The 21,211-nt window shown below is 43.3% G+C and overlaps 1 protein-coding gene across 1 annotated transcript in view; it reads right to left on the reverse strand.

The window, feature by feature from the left end:
- Positions 1-19,463: 19,463 nt before the first annotated feature.
- prim2 (DNA primase subunit 2) overlaps positions 19,464-21,211 on the reverse strand; it is a 112,423-nt gene continuing 110,675 nt past the window's right edge. Inside the window, exon 14 of the mRNA XM_055930051.1 lies at positions 19,464-19,860. Coding sequence (XP_055786026.1) covers positions 19,630-19,860 — 231 coding nt within the window. The 3' untranslated portion in view covers positions 19,464-19,629. The remainder of the gene's footprint in view (positions 19,861-21,211) is intronic.

Genomic DNA, 21,211 nt, shown 5'->3' on the forward strand with positions numbered 1-21,211 from the left:
TAAATGTGCCACTGTGGTGGATAGTTGGCTGTGTGGGAGAGAGTATCATTGGTTAGTGTCCAGGCCCTTCCCAAGCTGGAAACTCTTGCTCTACTCGCTGTTGGGACATTGGTACGAGGAGGTGAGTACAATCGGCTGTGTACCTCAGTGGGAGATTCAGGTGAGGTAGTGCCATTTGCCACCAGGAGCTATAGTCTAACAGGGTAAAAGAGAGGTTTCACTTTGGAATACGTTGGGCATGGTTATTTTGTTGTTTTTGTGTGGTGTCCGTGGACTGAGCAGTTGTCTCGGGGGCACATCCGTGGCTTGGGGGGAATCCACCAGCTTGCTGTTTTTTACATTTTTTTATTTATACTTTTTTTCTCCCATGTCAGCGGGCTACAGTGCGTAATTACCCACCGCGAATCTGCATGAAGACTAGGGTTGAGTTATTGTAACATTTGGGGAAGCTCCTTATATCTCATCTCTCTCCTGTGGTGCCCAGTGTGACTGGCATTTCTCTTGTTGTCTGGTGTGCTCAGCAGAGGGGAAGAGCGAGATTATTTTTAGTATTTACTTGTGACTACGGCTTCTAATATAGATGAGTTCATTCGCTTTCCATCAGAGGAACTGTTAGAATTATGTACTAAAGAACAGCTGTTGAAGATCGCTGAACACTACAAGGTTGACATTAGTGATAAATGCCTAAAATTCTATTAGGTTGATATTGAAGGCCAATCTGATGGAGAGTGGTATTCTTGAAGTTTCCACTGGAGCAGCCTCTGCCAAGGACTCGCCACCTCCCCAGCCGTCTCCCCGTTTCGTTTCAATGGCCACTCCATCTGTTAGCCCTATAAGTCTTCTTTTGAACAACAGAAAGAAGTGCTTCTGTTACTACTGGAGCATGATCGTGAGCATGATCGTGTAAATTATGAAAAATATTTGGCATCTAAACAGGATTTGTAGCGTGCTAAAATCAAGCTGCAACAAGAGCTGCTAGAGTTGGTTAGGGAAAGAAAGCTCTCAGGGCAGAGTTTGTTCTGAGAAGGTGACCCAGATTTACCTAGGGGTCTCTCCTCTCTCGGTCGTGCCCCGGACTCATTTGATATTGTTGGAAACTTAGTTGTTGCCCAAATTTAATGAGAAGGACCCTGATTTTCTTTTCGCTGTTTGAGCGTGGAGCTGACGCAAGGAGTTGGCCTGATTCTGACCGCACTTTGTTGCAGTGTGACTGGTAAAGCGCAGGAAGCATATTCATCTCTTGGTGTAGCCCACAGTGTCAGTTATGATAAGGTTAAAATGGCTGTTACAGATTTACAAATAGGTTCCTGAGGCTTACCACCAACGATATAGGAATTTAAAAAGGGTTGACCAACAGACTCATGTTGAGTTTTCACAAGTTATCTTCAATTTAATCGCTGGTGTTCCGCCTCTGCGGTTATGACTTTCTAGTGGCTGTGATCTGATTATGCTAGAGCAATCCCAGCACAATCCTTGATTGTATAGCCACTTACATGCATGAAAAGTGAAGACTGTCTCTGAAGCTGCGGTTTTCATTAGACTCTCTCTCCATGCAGACACACTGTTGGATTTTGGTTGAGGGCGTTTTTGTGGTCATTTTGTTTTGGCACCTTTCAACACACCTCATATCACATCTATGCATGCAACCACTCACTTACACTACTGACTACATACACCATTGTTAATGGTATATAGGTTACTTCAGTTAATAAATATATTTGTTTTTGCTTGATCTCTACGTTGTCTCCCTTTTTGTTAGGGCTTCGAGCCGGTTTGTGACATTTGGAAAAAGCAAAAACAAACTAAATTGATTTCAGCAATTATAACCTTGTTGCTGTAGCTTCATTCACCTCAGTCAATAAGGGACTTATCATTCTACAAAAACATACAGTACCAGTCAAAAGTTTGGACACACCTACTCAAAGGTTTTTCTTTATTTGTACTATTTTCTACATTGTAGAATAATAGTGAAGACATCAAAATAACACATATGGAATCATGTAGTAACCAAAAAAGTGCTAAAACAAAATATATGTGAGATTCTTCAAAGTAGCCCCCCTTTGCCTTGAAAGCTTCGCACACACCTAGCATTCTCTCAACCAGCTTCGAGAGTCACCTGAAATGCATTTCAATTAACGGGTGTGCATTAAAAATAAATGCGTTTGAGCCGAAGAAATTCCACAAAATAAGAAGTTATCAGTTGTGTTGTGACATGGTATGGGTGGTATACAGAAGATAGCCCTATTTGGTAAAATACCATTTTATGGCAAAAACATTCAATCATTACTTTAAGACATGAAGGTCAGTCAACACTTTGAAAGTTTCATCAAGTGCAGTCGTAAAAACCAAGCGCTATAATGAAATTGGCTCATGAGGACCGCCACAGGAAAGGAAGACCCAGAGTTACCTCTGCAAAGGATACGTTAATACGTTACCAGTTGCAGCCCAAATATATGCTTCACAGAATTCAAGTAACAGACTCATCTCAACATCACCTGTTCAGAGGAGACTGTGTGAATCAGGCCTTCATGGTCAAATTGCTGCAAACAAACCACTGAAAGACACCAATAAGACAAGCTTGGGCCAAGAAACACGAGCAATGGACATTAGACCGGAATCCAAATTAGATTTTTGGTTCAAACTGCTGTGTCTTTGAGATGGAGAGTAGGTGAACAGATCTCTGCATGTATGGTTCCCACAGTGAAGCATGGAGGTGGTGTGATGGTGCTTTGCTGGTGACGGTCTGATTTATTTAGAACTCAAGGCACACAAGCTTTTCACACATACCAACACACGGATGTGATCATTCTACAGTGGTCCATGTAGCGTATGATCAAACCAGTGTGATTAGAACGTCCAGTTTTGAATGACGCAACAATCAGCATTTGAGCACACTTTTTTTCAGAAACATTTTGCACAAATGCTGTTTATTTTTGGATACCATGTTCAGACATTCACAGAGGTATCTACAGCATAACACAATCATCCAAACCGGAAAAATGTAGACTACATTTGTCCTAGCACTAACTGAGGAAAGATTGATGACAAGCGGTCATATTTTTTATGACTCTCGGCTGACATAAACTACAATATGAATTAGCTAATAGCACTTACTATTTATAATTAATCACATCACGGGTGAGCTCACCATTGATCGAAAGAGTAAAACACTTTCTAGAAATCAAAAGTAATTCAACGATGAGTAGTTTGTGCGCACCGCCATGTTTTTTTTTTTTTGCATGAACCAAAGATAATAAGAGGAGACAAGATGTGTTTGGTCTGTTTATAGTATGCATATTGAAGGGCGTGTGTCATCTATGATAATCCACTTCCCTTCATTCACTTCTGGAAGTTTACCCAAAAGATGAGTGAACCATTCCTTCACCTCATTATAACATCTTTGGTCTGACAAATTACGTGGCACCCAGAATGCATTGTATAATGTCAACAAACATGGCGCCACACATAGCTGGCAAACAGCTTAGCTCATTATAATCAGTACAACCTTCAAAAGTATTGCATTGCAATATATGCAATAATCGGAATGCATTATTTGTCACCAGTAATTGAAAACGTGAATACAACTGTAAATACATTATGCTCAATACATACATATATACATACATTCTGTATGCACCTACAGTAGAAACGACAACACGATATACAGAAAATAAGGAACTTACTTTGGTAGGAATCCACACCTGTCCAAAGTTGTGTAAGGAAAACAACAAGGAAGGCAAAGCGAGAGCCAGCAAGAAAATGTTCCAATTCTTGCAAGACTGCGCAAATATATGCATACTTGATCTGCGCAAACATGAGTGAAGTGCGGTGGGCTCTCCTGGAAGAGAGAAGTTTATCCAGCTCAGTAAAGCTGGTGATTCTCTGATCCACCTCTATGCAGATGACACGATTCTGTATATCTCTGGCCCTTCTTTGGACACTGTGTTAACTAACCTCCAGACGAGCTTCAATGCCATACAACTCTCCTTCCGTGGCCTCCAACTGCTCTTAAATGCAAGTAAAACTAAATGCATGCTCTTCAACCGATCGCTGCCCGCACCTGCCCGCCCGTCCAGCATCACTATTCTGGACGGTTCTGACTTAGAATGTGTGGACAACTATAAATACCTAGGTGTCTGGTTAGACTGTAAACTCTCCTTCCAGACTCACATTAAGCATCTCCAATCCAAAATTAAATCTAGAATCGGCTTCCTATTTCGCAACAAAGCATCCTTCACTCATGCTGCCAAACATACCCTCGTAAAACTGACCATCCAACCGATCCTCGACTTCAGCGATGTAATTTACAAAATAGCCTCCAACACTCTACTCAACAAATTGGATGCAGTCTATCACAGTGCCATCCGTTTTGTCACCAAAGCCCCATATACTACCCACCACTGCGACCTGTACGCTCTCGTTGGCTGGCCCTCGCTTCATACTCGTCGCCAAACCCACTGGCTCCAGGTCATCTACAAGTCTCTGCTAGGTAAAGCCCCGCCTTATCTCAGCTCACTGGTCACCATAGCAGCACCCACCCGTAGCACACGCTCCAGCAGGTATATCTCATTGGTCACCCCCAAAGCCAATTCTTCCTTTGGCCGCCTCTCCTTCCAGTTCTCTGCTGCCAATGACTGGAACGAACTGCCAAAATCACTGAAGCTGGAGACTCATATCTCCCTCACTAGCTTTAAGCACCAGCTGTCAGAGCAGCTCACAGATCACTGCACGTGTACATAGCCCATCTGTATCTGTAAATAGCCCATCCAACTACCTCATCCCCATACTGTATTTATTTATTTATCTTGCTCCTTTGCACCCCAGTATCTCTACTTGCAAATTCATATGTACATATATATGTGTATATATGTATATATGTATATATATATATACACATATTCTGCACATCTACCATTCCAGTGTTTAATTGCTATATTGTAATTACTTCGCCACCATGGCCTATTTATTGCCTTACCTCCCTTATCCTACCTCATTTGCACATACTGTATATAGACTTTTTCTACTGTACTATTGACTGTATGTTTGTTTATTCCATGTGTAACTCTGGGTTGTATGTGTCAAACTGCTTTGCTTTATCTTGGCCAGGTCGCAGTTGCAAATGAGAACGTGTTCTCAACTAGCCTACCTGGTTAAATAAAGGTGAACAAAAGAAAACAGCCTCAAACATAAATTGTCCGCAATGCTGAAATGGACTACTTCTATGTGAATTAATGAGGACGTGGAACACACCTCAATTAAAACTGTTAGAAAATACAACTTGTTAGAAAATCATTTGAAATTGACAAGTTGAAACATAGCCTATAGATAAGAAGCAGGCAGCGCATGTTAACTGTCCTGTTGCGTAATATTCACATTTTGGAACAGTGAGTGCATTCTGACATCACCTGCATAAAACAACTCACGTTGGGGGCGACCGTTAGCGATATTTGGAACTCACATGTGAAAAGGTTAACCAGCATGGCTACCACAGCATTCTGCAGCAATACGCCATCCCATCTGGTTTGAGCTTAGTGGGACTATCATTTGTTTTTCAACAGGACAATGACCCAAAACACACCGCCAGGCTGTGTAAGGGCTATTTTACCAAGAAGGAGAGGTGTGGAGTGCTTCATCAGATTATCTGGCCTCCACAATCACCCGACCTCAACCCAATTGAGATGGTTTGGGATGAGTTGGACCACAGAGTGAAGGAAAAGCAGCCAACAAGTGCTCAGCATATGTGGGAACTCCTTCAAGACTGTTGGAAAAGTATTCCTCATGAAGCTGGTTGAAAAAATGCCAAGAGTGTGCAAAGCTGTCATTAAGGCAAAGGGTTGCTACTTTGAAGAATCTCAAATATAAAATGTATTTTGATTTGTTTAACACTTTTTTGGTTACTACATGATTCCATGTGTTATTTCATAGTTTTGATGTCTTCTCGATTATTCTACAATGTAGAAAATAGTACAAAATTCAAGAAAAACCCTTGAATGAGTAGGTGTCCAAACTTTTGACTGGTACTGTACTGTACATAAAATAATTAGCTGCTACGCACTAGCTCTGCACCAGGATTAAAACTCTAGTTTATTTGATTGGCAAGTCAAACAGCAGTTACCTAGCCAAAGCCATCAACTACAGCCATCTTTAGCTCTGTATTGTTTTTAGAAATAATTGTGCTGTTCCTTGCAGCTGTGTCTATGCACTCTCCATAAAGCCAGCTAGCCAGCCATACAACCAGCCTTCCCTCCCTCTCCCAGGCGTCCGCATGGTCCTATAGTCATCCCAGTAATACCGCTAAACTGCATTTGCCTTTAATTGGGATTGGAATGATTTTAGTATCCTATTGTAAATAGTTGGTGTGGAGGAGTGGAGGCTGCTGAGGGGAAGACGGCTTATAATAAATTCTGGAATAGAGCTAATGGAATGGTGGAGCTAGGGTATGGCAACTGCCATACCAAATTGACTCCCCTGCACTCATTCAGAATTATAACAGTATTTTCCATCTGTCCCTGCAGCAAGCTAAGACAGTGATTTGAAACTGTCAATTGTTTATATGTTGTTTGCTAAGGGCACAAGCTGAGCAGGAGAAATAGCATGTGAGGACAGTACTAGAATGTTACTGGGGGCTAAGAATCAGTGATTTTTTTTACTGGACCCGGAGGATAACTAGGCACTATTGCTTTCTTGATTGACATTTCTTGATTGACAAATGAGTTGACCCTTGATTGACAAGGGTCAACTCATTTGCCTATTTAACATTGTGAGGCATTTGACAATTACTCTGCTTTCAAAGTGCACTTTTGTGGTCTTGTTGCCTTGCGCCAAACATGCCATTAACTTTGTCAGAACATTTAGCACAAGAGAACGCAATGGCAAAATTACATCTGGGTATTGTGTAATCTAGTACATGTTTTGTTAATAGAAATAGACAAAAAGTAACACGTTTTACACTTACTTTTGTTGAAGAGAGTAGAATTAGTCCCTTTCAGAGTTGAACGGCAAGGGGAAAAATAGGCCCGTTAACTTCCTTTTGGCCTCAGAGAGTAATTTGCATTTCGGGGCCAGGTAAGAAACTTCAAGAGGTGCCAGTCCTCCAAATTATTATGAAGGACTTTCAACTCCCTCTGGCCTCCCATTGTCACAAAATGATGCTAACCGCCATGATGGCCCAGTTCATGCGCTCTAAGACTGCCATGAAGTCAACTGCATTGAACAGGTGTGCGGTCAAGGGCCGAGGAATTTACACATTTCTTCTCCTGTACTTTTGGAAATGGCTGGTTTGCAGAGGAACAGACATACTGCGATTTGGCCCCTTATGCTGTGCTGGCGATAGAAAATGTTCAGCACTTGAAGGGACTGACTGAAAGATAAAATAAAGTTATCATCCTTGAATCAACTCAACGTAACACCTGCTTCTTTACCCACTTTTTGGAAGACTAGAAATGTGTTTGACCCCTAATTATTGTGTATTGCGTACATTTTCTACAAGCGTTTACATTTGCAAATGAAAGGAGGCTACTCTTTGCCCTTCCAAACAAGTCTGCACCCTACTTTCAGAAGTCTCTCAGTCCAGTGTCAAAGACTGTACGACAAGGTCAACATTTTAATTATCTTAGACTGTATGTTTGTAGTAAGCGCTTTGGCAGTTGTTTGTCCATTGGGCTCTAGTGAGTAAGAGTTGGAATGTTCCAAACCTTAGTGCAATTAATTGAGGCACCTGAGTATTTGGACACTTTATCCACCATGGAGTTTTACCAGCTGGTCACAAGGGACTTTGCTACTAAAGGAATAATCTACATAATTTATTACAGGTTTATGTTCCGACAAAGCTAAGTAAAAAAAAAAAAAAAAAAAAATGCTTATGAAACATAATGCTCCAATTAAAAAGGATCTAACTGTGGTAGTCTTATTGCTTGCACCACTATTATTGTCATCTTCTCTCCCATACACTTCACTGAGCCGGTCTCAGAGGGCCTTAAAGGGGCAATCAGTTGAGGGCCCTTAAACGGTAAAAAGCTGAGGGATTGGGCAGGAGGAATGTAACCACTCTCAAATGAATAGACAGCTATGGATGCAAGGACTGACCATCCATGATATGAAAATATTTTTTAAAATAATGTTTTCAGGCTTATTTATAGTTCATTCACAAAATCGTCTGTAGCATTCGAACGGTTTGGCCTACAAACTATTATGACCCCTCTATGGAAAGATGAGACTCTCTCCCACAAACCTTTCAGGATTTGTCTGAAGTCGGCATAGCCGATCTGCCAAATTCTGTACGCAGTGTCCAGCTTAGACACCTGGCTTTGACAGGGTTTAGACTTTTATGAGTTAAGAGAAATGTGGAAAAAGAGCAGGTCCCTTGCCTTCAAGGGCCAGTGGTTTATTTGTGGCTTACCTTCAAACATACAGTCCTTTTTAAGTATTGCATGACAAAATAAACCATCACAGCATAGGCTACTCTGATGTCTTCAGGAAATGACATTTTAGCATCTCCATGTGGCGTAGCTGCAACCTGGTCTCAGAGCATTTCATATTATTCTGTACGTAAATCCGAGACATGGTTATATTAATTTGGGGATGTCCATCACCCATTTTGTATGATATGTTACGAATTACAATTCGTATTATATGTTACGAATTAGCAAAATGTACAATATGTTACGAATTTGTAAAATGTATGATATGTTATGAAATCTAGGGAGGTGGCTAAAGATAGCTAGCTAGCTAACGTTAATTAGGCTAGGGGTTAGGGTTAAGTTTAGAAGTTAGGTTAAAGGGTTAAGGTTAGTGGAAGGGTTAGCTAAAAGGGTTAAGGCTAGGGTTAGCTAAAAGGTTTAAGGTTAGGGGAGGGTTAGCTAACATGCTAAGTAGTTGCAAAGTATCTAAAAAGTAAGTAGATGAAAATATGTAAATTAACTAAAATGCTAAAGTTGTCCATGATGACATTTGAACTTGCAACCTTTGGGTTGCTAGACATTTGCGCTATATGCCCACCCATCCACCTCGACGAACCACCCTACTTTAGTTTTTGCCTTAAGTAACCATCTGTCTTATGTAACCATACCAAACGTAACCATACCAAACATATTATACTAATTTGAGAGTCCCGTATGTACAATTACTTTGTTATGTCTAGTCTATGAGACCAGGCTGTGTAGTTAAGCTGCTTCCAAGAGATTGGAAAATTCAAAGATATTAGGATGCTGGGGCTATTTAAAATCAACAATTTGGTATATCCAGGCCTCCCCCGCCCACCCAAAATCTTGAGTAATTAGTAGGTAGAGGCTCTTTGATGAAGAATTTTGGGTGCATAGCAATACAGTAGCATCCCTCAAATCTCTCCTATCCTTTTGTGCAGCAGGGTGATTATGCCTTTGTAATCATTCTATGCCTGTAAACATGACACAAGTCCATTGTTATTCTCCCTTGTTTCGAGGGCGAGGAGATCAGACATTCTGGGCTTCAAGGAACAAATTCATTTCCATGAGTAAGTTGTTGTAGGCCTTGCTGTTATTTGCTTGAAATTTCAGAGGGAATAGGCCCCTGTTTACACTTGGATACTTAACTGATATTCTATCTCCAAGCACAGGAAGAAAGCAATCTGAATCATCATTCATTTGAACTTGTTATTACAACCAAATTAACAAACACTCACATTGGAAATTCAAAAGCCACAGACACAAACAGCCTATTCTCCCAATCGCAAAACATCTGAGAAGCATGTTTGGCTACTCTAAACCACAGGTTCTTAAGGGAGACAAAAAATATGGCCGGTTCTACTCCCAAGGACCGAGCATCAGCAACCCTCTTAGGACCATGTCCATCGTATGATAATGGAACACCAGCATGTTGAAATTAGCAGGTCCATTGGTACATCTTCTGTCTGCCTTTCCATCTTCTCTCCACACCAGCTATGAGCGCCCTGCGAGTGCAGCTGTCACTGTCAACAGTTCTGCGCTGCACGATATAATCTATTTCGACGCCCTCCTCCTCCTCCTCAGCAGCCTTGAACTTCCCCTCCTCACTTCAACACATCACAAACAAAATGCACTAACAAAGACCTGCACATCAGTCAACAACATCGATGCCTTCCCGACTTCTCCCTCGCTCATTCTTATGCATGAAATCTGAGTTTAGGTGGGGAGGCTGTGAGAAGGGGAGGAGGTGGAAGAGAAAAAAAGGGTGAGAAAGCGGCCAGCAGCATGAGATGAATTGAATCCTCTGCAGGCCAGCGTGTGCACTGGTAGCCCCTGTTAATTAGTCAACGTCAAGACACATTAAGAGAGGTAGAGGGTGTTGCGCTCTGGCTGGATGGGGTTCAATCACTATGACTTTCAGTGTCAAGTAAAAGGAGCATTTGATGCAGAGGACAGGAGAGGTTGACAGAGAAAGATGTTCATTTGGTCACATACTCAACAACATGCTCAGCAAATTAGTTTATTTTTTGGTGTGGAAGCAATTGAGCAATTTCTTTTTTGAAAATGCTTTATTCAGTATACTCTTATTTATCATTTTAAAATCTCACACCTTTGTCAACACAAACACTGCTTTTCTGTAAATCATGTCTGATCACAAAACTTGTTTCTGTGAGGAATATAGCCCTCTATTCAACACTACGACGTTAAGCATTTCAAAGTGTGAACTTATTCCCTGTGGAACCAAAACAACTGATAAGGTGCTTATTTATGACATTTCCAGTGTACTATCTAAAATATTACAGGAGGAGGAATTATACCAAGAGTCAATAAAAGCATCCACAATTGTTCCTGTTCCCAAGAAAGCTAAGGTAACTGAGCTAAACGACTACCGGCCCGTAGCACTCACTTCCGCCATCATGAAGTGCTTTGAGAGACTGGTCAAGGACCATATCACCTCCACCCTACCTGACACCCTACACCCACTCCAATTTGCTTACCACCCCAATAGGTCCTCAGACGACACAATCGCAACCACACTGCCCTAACCCATCTGGACAAGAGGAATACCTATGTGAGAATGCTGTTCATCGACTACAGCTCAGCATTTAACACCATAGTACCCTCCAAACTCGTCATCAAGCTCGAGACCCTGGGTCTCGACCCTGCCCTGTGCAACTGGGTACTGGACTTCCTGACGGGCCGCACCCAGGTGGTGAGGGTAGGTAACAAGATCTCCACCTCGCTGATCCTCGACACTGGGGCCCCACAAGGGTGCGTTCTGAGCCCTCTCCTGTACTCCCTGTTCACCCACGACTGCGTGGCCATCCAACTCAATCATCAAGTTTGCGGACGACACCACAGTGGTAGGCTTGATTACCGACAACGACGAGACGGCCTACAGGGAAGAGGTGAGGGCCCTCGGAATGTGGTGTCAGGAAAATAACCTCACACTCAACGTCAACAAAACAAAGGAGATGATTGTGGACTTCAGGAAACAGCAGAGGGAGCACCCCCCTATCCACATCGACGGGACAGTAGTGGAGAGGGTAGTAAGTTTTAAGTTCCTCGGCGTACACATCACAGACAAACTGAATTGGTCCACCCACACAGACAGCGTTGTGAAGAAGGCGCAGCGGCGCCTCTTCAACCTCAGGAGGCTGAAGAAATTCGGCTTGTCACCAAAAGCACTCACAAACTTCTACAGATGCACAATCGAGAGCATCCTGTCGGGCTGTATCACCGCCTGGTACGGCAACTGCTCCACCCACAACCGTAAGGCTCTCCAGAGGGTAGTGAGGTCTGCACAACGCATCACTGGGGGCAAACTACCTGCCCTCCAGGACACCTACACCACCCGATGTCACAGGAAGGCCATAAAGATCATCAAGGACAACAACCACCCGAGCCACTGCCTGTTCACCCCGCTATCATCCAGAAGGCGAGGTCAGTACAGGTGCATCAAAGCAGGGACGGAGAGACTGAAAAACAGCTTCTATCTCAAGGCCATCAGACTGTTAAACAGCCACCACTAACATTGAGTGGCCGCTGCCAACATACCGACTCAACTCCAGCTCACTTTAATAATGGGAATTGATCAAAAATGTATCACTAGCCACTTTAAACAATGCCACTTAATATAATGTATATGTATATACTGTACTCTATATCATCTACTGCATCTTGCCATCTTTATGTAATACATGTATCACTAGTCACTTTAAACTATGCACTTTTATGTTTACATACCCTACATTACTCATCTCATATGTATATACTGTACTCTATACCATCTACTGCATCTTGCCTATGCCGTTCTGTAACATCACTCATTCATACATCTTTATGTACATATTATTTATCCCTTTACACTTGTGTGTATAAGGTAGTAGTTATGGAATTGTTAGGTTAGATTACTCGTTGGTTATTACTGCATTGTCGGAACTAGAAGCACAAGCATTTCGCTACACTCGCATTAACATCTGCTAACCATGTGTATGTGACAAATACAATTTGAATTGATTTGAACTGACTCTGGTACTGCCCAGTCCACACTTTTCATAGAAGATAGACTAACATGCAAGCAGAATCCATGAAATGACCTAAAAATTCCATAGAAATAAACAGAGAATATAGAATCAAACACATACCAATTAATATTCCAAATTACATACAGTATTATCCCCATGAACGACTGACAAATGGAACTCATTACTTGACCATAGGATTGAGACTTCACAGCGGACACTGAAACAGGACCTCCTTTCACACAACATCCTTCCATGTAGACTACTTAATTTCATTCCACAATGTTCATCTATTGAAGCAAGGAGGATGTTAAACTAAAACTAAGAGACATATTTTACTAATATACGCATAATAAATCTAGGTACTACAGTTAGTGTCCCTTTAATGATGAATAATGAATATCAAACATACTATGCCACCTTTTAGCATCATGGGATGAGGTTCTCAAAGCTAACAACAGGCCATAGGGGTATGTTCAGCAGCTCTACCCTGTTACAAGAGCACCCTTATAGAAGGTCATGTACAGTATGTACCGGTATATACATTGCAAATGGGTTTTGAATGGTGTAGAATCTCAGCGATGGGATTTGCTGGGGAACCAGACGATCTAAAAGTCCCAAATCAAATCTGTTTTGGATCATTTCATTTTGTACACCAAGACACGCAGCACAGTAAATACATTTATCTCACTCTCCACAAGATACATGGAACGGAATTATCCCTGTGTAGCTGAATAAAAAGGTGCCTCGCCATTCAGGAAACACAGGGCCTTGCTTTTACTGAATACATTCTACATTTCCTATCAGCCTTTTGTAGTGAATGCACCCATCCCCACTAGGCTTCTAGTCCACATATTGACTAATGGAAGAGAACAAATCACACCGTGAACCAGTGAAGTTTATAATATGGCTAATGATTGTAAATCCATTTGTCGAGGTGAACACTGCCCCGGTGAACTGATGCAAGCCGCTAGAGAAGGGACAGCTTTGTCAAAAGCAGTCAAGCTCCACCAAATATGAAACATCAAGGTCTCTTGCTGACAGTAGCGCAGCTGTGCACTGTTCATATCCGCTCACCTTATTATTTGTGCGTAAATCCTCTCTGCCAAGCGTCATGCTCGGATTCCAAAAACTAATTTAATTCTAGCTATGTGGCAGGGTGCAGGCAGGCACCTAGCAAGCCATGCGTTAATGCTTTAGCATTAAATGTGTGAGACTGCGATGCACTGTATGTAGCCTGATGAGCTACTCTGCAGCTCTCTTCAGGCCACTTTGCCAAAGTAAGTGTCACGTTCCTGACCTGTTTTCTGTTTAGTTTTGTGTGTTAGTTGGTCAGGACGTGAGTTTGGGTGGGCATTCTATGTTGTCTGTTTCTATGTTGGTTTAGGGTTGCCTGGTATGGCTCTCAATTGGAGGCAGGTGTTTGGCGTTCCTCTAATTGAGAGTCATATTTAGGTAGGCGGTTCACAGTGTTTGTTTGTGGGTGGTTGTCTCCTGTGTCCGTGTCAATGTTTGCACCATACGGGACTGTATACGGTTTGTTCATTTCATGTAGTCTGTTCCTGTTCATTTCGTTCTTTACGTTGTATGTAAGTTCGTCGTTCGGGACTGTCTACTTTCGTTTTGTTATTTTGTTAGTTTATAGTGAAGTTCGTGTTTTCGTCTTGTCTTTAATAAATCATTATGTCTTCACTATCCGCTGCGCCTTGGTTCCCTCAATACTCCTCCTTTTCGGATGAAGAGGAGGAGGATTATCGTTACAGAACCACCCACCAATCCAGAGCCAAGCAGCGGTTTAAACGGAGTAAGGGACAGCGCAAGAAGGAGGAATGGACTTGGGACGATGTATTGGACGGTAAAGGTTGCTACACATGGGAGGAGATCCTGGCTGGAAGGGATCGCCTCCCATGGGAACAGGTGGAGGCACTGAGGAGAGCAGAGGCTACTGGAGTGAAGAACCGGAGTTATGAGGGGACGCGTCTTGCACGGAAGCCCGAAAAGCCCGTGAGTAATTCCCAAAAATTTCTTGGGGGGGGGCTAAGGGGTTGTGGGCCAAGGGCAGGTAGGAGACCTGCGCCCACTTCCCAGGCTAACCGTGGAGAGCGGGAGTACGGGCAGACACCGTGTTACGCAGTAGAGCGCACGGTGTCTCCTGTACGTGTGCATAGCCCAGTGCGGGTTATTCCACCTCCCCGCACTGGTAGGGCTAGATTGGGCATTGAGCCAGGTGTCATGAGGCCGGCTCAACGCGTCTGGTCTCCAGTGCGTCTCCTCGGGCCGGCATACATGGCACCTGCCTTACGCATGGTTTCTCCGGTTCGCCTGCATAGCCCAGTGCGGGCTATTCCACCTCGCAGCACTGGCAGGGCGACCGGGAGCATTCAACCAGGTAAGGTTGGGCAGGCTCAATGCTCAAGAGAGCCAGTACGCCTGCACGGTCCGGTATTTCCGGCGCCACCTCCCCGCGCCAGCCTAGTACCTACAGTGCCTATATTACGCACTAGGCTACCAGTGCATTTCCAGAGCCCTGTTCCTCCTCCACGCACTCTCCCTGTAGTGCGTGCATCTAGCCCGGTGCCTCCAGTTCCGGCCCCACGCACTAAGCTACCAGTGCGTCTCCAGAGCCCTGTACACACTATATATTCTCCCCCTACTAATCCTGATGTGCTTGTCCTCAGCCCGGCGTCACCAGTGCCGGTACCACGCATCAGGGGTAGAGTAGGCTTTGAGGATACAGTGTGCCCTGTCCCTGCTCCCCGCACTAGTAGGAAGGTGCTTATCATTAGCACGGTGCCTCCAGTTCCGGCACCACGCACCAGGTCTACAGTGCGCCATATCCGGCCAGAGCCATCCGTCTCACCAGCGCCATCTGAGCCATCCGTCTCCCCAGCGCCATCTGAGCCATCCGTCTCCCCAGCGCCATCTGAGCCATCCGTCTCCCCAGCGCCATCTGAGCCATCCGTCTGCCAGGAGCCTGCAAAGCCGCCCGTCTGCCATGAGCCTGCAAAGCCGCCCGTCTGCCATGAGCCTACAGAGCCGTCAGCCAGACAGGAGCCGCTAGAGCCATCAGCCAGACAGGAGCCGCTAGAGCCGTCAGCCAGACAGGATCTGCCAGAGCCGCCAACCAGACAGGATCTGCCAGAGCCGCCAACCAGACAGGATCTGCCAGAGCCGCCAACCAGACAGGATCTGCCAGAGCCGCCAACCAGACAGGATCTGCCAGAGCCGCCAGCGAGCCATGAGCAGCCAGAGCCGTCAGAGCGCCATGAGCAGCCAGAGCCGTCAAAGAGCCATGTGCAGCCAGAGCCGTCAGTGAGCCATGAGCAGCCAGAGCCGTCAGAGAGCCATGAGCAGCCAGAGCCGTCAGAGCGCCATGAGCGTCGTGAGCCGTCAGCCTGCCATGAGCGTCGAGAGCCGTCAGCCTGCCATGAGCGTCGAGAGCCGTCAGCCTGCCATGAGCGTCGAGAGCCGTCAGCCTGCCATGAGCGTCGAGAGCCGTCAGCCTGCCATGAGCGTCGAGAGCCGTCAGCCTGCCATGAGCGTCGAGAGCCGTCAGCCAGCCATGAGCATCGAGAGTCGTCAGTCAGCCATGGGCTGCCCTTCAGCCTGAAAAGGCTGGATACCCAGAACTGCCCATCAGTCCAGAGCTGTCTCTCTGTCCGGAGCTGCCTTTCAGTCCGGAGTTGCCCCTCTATCCTAATCTCCCTCTCTATCTTCATCTATCTCTATAGTCTTATCTATCCCTCTATCTTGATTTATCTCTCTGTCCTGGTGTTATCTTTATTTAATATATTATTAAGAGAATTGTGTGGGGGAAGAAAGAGGGTGGACATTCTTTGTGGGAGGAAGTTAGGATGGATTATGGTGGGGTGGGAACCGCGCCCGGAGCCTGAGCCACCACCGTGGTTAGATGCCCACCCAGACCCTCCCCTAGACTTTGTGCTGGTGCGTCCGGAGTTCGCACCTTGTGGGGGGGGTACTGTCACGTTCCTGACCTGTTTTCTGTTTAGTTTTGTGTGTTAGTTGGTCAGGACGTGAGTTTGGGTGGGCATTCTATGTTGTCTGTTTCTATGTTGGTTTAGGGTTGCCTGGTATGGCTCTCAATTGGAGGCAGGTGTTTGGCGTTCCTCTAATTGAGAGTCATATTTAGGTAGGCGGTTCACAGTGTTTGTTTGTGGGTGGTTGTCTCCTGTGTCCGTGTCAATGTTTGCACCATACGGGACTGTATACGGTTTGTTCATTTCATGTAGTCTGTTCCTGTTCATTTCGTTCTTTACGTTGTATGTAAGTTCGTCGTTCGGGACTGTCTACTTTCGTTTTGTTATTTTGTTAGTTTATAGTGAAGTTCGTGTTTTCGTCTTGTCTTTAATAAATCATTATGTCTTCACTATCCGCTGCGCCTTGGTTCCCTCAATACTCCTCCTTTTCGGATGAAGAGGAGGAGGATTATCGTTACAGTAAGGTTTCAAAAAACAACCAGGTAGACTAACACTTTTTAAAACGGTGGTAACATGAGAAGGGGGATTTTAAGCTTATGCGCAAATTTAAGTGGCACGTTTAGAGATTGAAAGAGCAATTTAAAAAAATGTATTTAACTAGGTAAGTATTGCAAGAGCAATACAAAAAGCACAATGTTATTTAAATTATAGATGTTTTAGAATACGGACAGAATATGTGCACAATACCATTTGAAGAACATATGGATTTTTTTTCTGCATACAGCTACCACAGGAAAACCATGGCACCTAACTCATACTTTATACCCGAGCCACAGCATCCACTATCAAAATAAGTCACTCAAGTACCATCACGCTACCATAAACTATTAGTGATTGAACCTTCCATGACTTCAACTGAATTGCATGAATTCTTGGACAGCCTTTGTTACAAAAAAAAAGTTAAAGTAGTATACAGTTAGATAAAGGTGTAAGTATTAATAGCTCAATTTGTCCCTGAACCTTTTACTACAGTGGGCTAAAACAGGGTCACAGTGTTTCTTGGTAGTCTTAAACAAATCTACTTTGAAACAAAAGTATACACCTCACACACATGGATACGGGCTTAAAAAAATACACCTGTACCATGTTAGAGTTGATATAGAGTTGAAATGTATTAAATTTTGAGTTTGCATCCCAATATTACACTTTATATACACATCACAGAAGACTGAAATATAACAAAACTGTTTGACATAGAAACACAGAACTTTTGGTATAAAAAATGTTTGTTTATTCCTTATGAAAAATCTTAATAACATTCCACCCATAAGACCATTAGGGAATTTGACTGCAGGAAGTGTTTTATTTTTTGACTGCAGAAAAGGCACCATTACTTTCCCTTGGCCTACCAGGGGGACCCATTTAAATTCACAATGCAGGTCCCTCTCCTCTGGGTCTCTAATTGACTCTACATTTAGCCCGCAGAGCTTGTTACAGAGCACTGGGAGAGAGGGGTGACGAGCTTGTACAGGCGAGGGCAGAGTGAGTGAGAGAGGGTAGATTGTATAGGGCACAGTGAGAAGGATGGAGGAGAGCACAAACACCATTACTGAAACATCTAGGAGGGTGGGTGGGGGGCACAGGGTATTGTGGACATGCTGTGCGTAGACTTATGGAAGTAAATTCTAAAGGAAAATAATCACAAGGCAGTGTTATAATTAATATTGTGCTGCATTTATATTCTAATGCCATTATCCAATTTGATCAAGCATTAAACACAGTCCATCTTGATTAGTTTGTACATTAATTACAAGCCAATATATCTATCTACAAACCAAAAGCGGACATGTTTTGGGAGGAGAAAATGCTTGACATTATATACCAGCTTAGGCTGTGGAAAACTCCAGGAAAAACCTAAATAAAATTGCATCCAGTGACCTTGAACACATCAACGTTGTATATGCGAGCCACTTCACACAAGGGTTTAAATAAAGACAGGGTTTTGCCTAAGCAGTGCAATTGTAAACTGGTAAAGATCTCTGGGCTACTTTGAGTAGATAGTCGTGCTAGGTTTGTCTGGAGTGCTACATGAAATAGCCATAGAAGCTCGTAAGCTCAACATTAACTACATATAGTATATTCAAATCTCTCAACATTGAGCACATTTCTAAATATGAAACTAACTTAATTGATCACATTTGACAAGTTACACTGTGTAGAATTCACTAATATTGTATATTTTGTGGTCTGATGTGAATTGAATAACCAATAGAGTAAGTATGTGATAAAGATTTGAAAGAAATGTTAGCAATTTCCACACCACTTTGGTTATGGGCAACCAACATTTTTCACCTGTAATTCAGCCAAGAGGCCTTACAAGACAGGGTGGGCTTTGGGTAAATGGAATCAAGCGTATTCCAAGGCAATGCAATACAACTTGTGTTTTGTGTTTACTTGTATCCATCCCTTGCTAGCCTCTGCCGAGTCCCCAACAACCGGATGTTCTGGTTTTCAAGGGAAATGGAAAGAGAGCCTGTAACAACTTCCACTTTTGGACGTTAACAAGGCAACACTAACTTAATTCCTCCTCAACATTTACTGGATTGGATGAACAGTGCAGAAGAGAAACTCCCGACATTGTTTTTTATTCTCGTCAAGACCACTATGTAGGGGATCTAGTTTCAGGCATTTATTGTACACCTGCTACGTTAGGTTAATCCCTTGTGGGCAAAAACAATGACATTGCTTCTGTGGCAGCTAGGATATTTTCTGGTCATAGCCCAATGAGCAGGCAATGGGCCTCGCAGAAGAGAAAAAAGGGAGGCAACACCATTCCCAAAACAGACTATTTCAAAATGAATAGAATTGCACCAATAACAGCTTTCAAACGGGGAGAAAAACTGTAGATATACATCACAGCAATGAATTAGAAAGAGCATCCAACTGTTCCAAAGTTCAGGTTTGAGAATTGTAGTCCCACTGTTGGTAAATCCCAAGATTGAGGTTAAGGTCAAAATTAATCTTTTGCTTGTTATTGTGTTGCATTTGTCAACCAACAAATAAGCACAAACGAGAAGATCTTCATATTATGCAACTTTATTACTACATACATGTAAAACAGAGGACAGCATTGAACATTTGAGAAGAATAGAAAATCATTATTCTTGGTAAAAAAACATTTGACTGGATGGGAGCTTTATTCAAATCTACATAGTGAGGAAATGTTTTCAGGGATGTTTAAGAATATCAGGCATCTTGGAAGAAAGAATCCAAATCCTCTGTTATTTCTGCTGCCACCTCCTGAGGGAGGTTCCCTGGTCCTGGTGTTTGGTGAGGGGACGGGTTGGGGGGTTTGGTGGCGGGGTTGTCCTCCCGCTTCACTTCCACCTTCACCCCAGCCCCGGGACCGCCTAGCAGCTTCTGGCTCTCCATGAAGTACTGGTTGGGGTGATTGAGTGAAAACCCAGAGTCCTCAATCTGTACACAACAGAAAAAGGTTTTGTTAGGTGTCAGACGGTAAAAAGAATACCTTGGACAGAAGTGTCAGAAAGACAACTCTGCTTCAGTTATTTAACTAATGGCATTGTACTGGTGTTCTGGCTTTAAAAAAAGTCTCCCTGATTAAGGCGTCAGCATGTTTCAATTCGGCTGGCGCCTAGCCGAACCCTTAAAAGACATTCGCTTGAAAAACAAGAAATAGAGCAGCAATAGTACTGTTTGTCCATTTTGAGACGCTGTAGCCAGTATACACCTCAAAATAGTCTAAGATAACAAAAAATCTTCCATTCATTTTTGACGTTTTTGGCGAGGAGATCTTAGTCTGCCAATTTTACATCTAACTAAGATGTTTGGTGTAGTATTTCTCAATTAAAAAATTTAAACGAGTATTGAATCCCTACTGACCAATCACCGATGAACAAAAACGCCACAAAATGTCGTCATAATATATGTACGAACTCTTGCAAACTTTTTACACTCCGAAGCATGAGGGCAATTTAAGTCCCTCACCTGCCATCCCCTTGAGATCATTGTTCAATTCCTTTGTCTAGCGAGGCAAATGCAAGCTGACTGCTCGACCTTATTTGAACCAGCGTGGGTCCACATGTACGCCTACATATCTCAGCAGTACTTGATGGGAATAAACTCTTTACAAAAACAGAGAGAAACAAGTTCCCTACTCATTTAAGAAAAAAAACACCTAATTTTTCCTGTTAACTGTCCTGTCTCTGTTCACTGTCTGTGCATTAAACTTATTAAAGAGTGGAAAAATCTCAGAGCCACAGGTTTCACGAGTACAGAACTGTGCAATCCATTACACCCGGATCTGTCTCAGCATTACCACATAGCACTTGGCCTTCTGGATGTGACAAATGACAAATGCATAAACATGAAACAATCCGAACCCAAGATCAAAAACAAATCAATCTTTGAATAATTTTGCTGCTGCAGCACCCTCCCGCTCCCATAATCCGAGGTGAAGCATCTCGGAGCTTGCCATTTCATTACTCTTTCTATTGTTTGATTTATTGCTCCTGTGTAAATATTTAATCAGTGAAGTATTATATTTTGACCTTTAATAAACGCTGCCAAGGAGGGAGGAACAACAGATCTATCTGTACAAATCCACAGATCTAGAACCAGGTAGGAGATTAGGGCTGGGAATTGCCAGGTACATCACGATACAATATTATCACGATACTTAAGCGGCGAAACAATATGTATTCTGATTCTCACGATTCTATATGTATTTGCGAGAAAAAGAACGTCCAAAAAAAAATATGGCGAACAAGCTATAGGTTAAAAAAATACAGGCGTTTTGGCGCAGGTA

Source organism: Salvelinus fontinalis, chromosome 1 (genome assembly GCF_029448725.1).
Source record: "Salvelinus fontinalis isolate EN_2023a chromosome 1, ASM2944872v1, whole genome shotgun sequence".
Classification (NCBI taxonomy): domain Eukaryota; kingdom Metazoa; phylum Chordata; class Actinopteri; order Salmoniformes; family Salmonidae; genus Salvelinus; species Salvelinus fontinalis.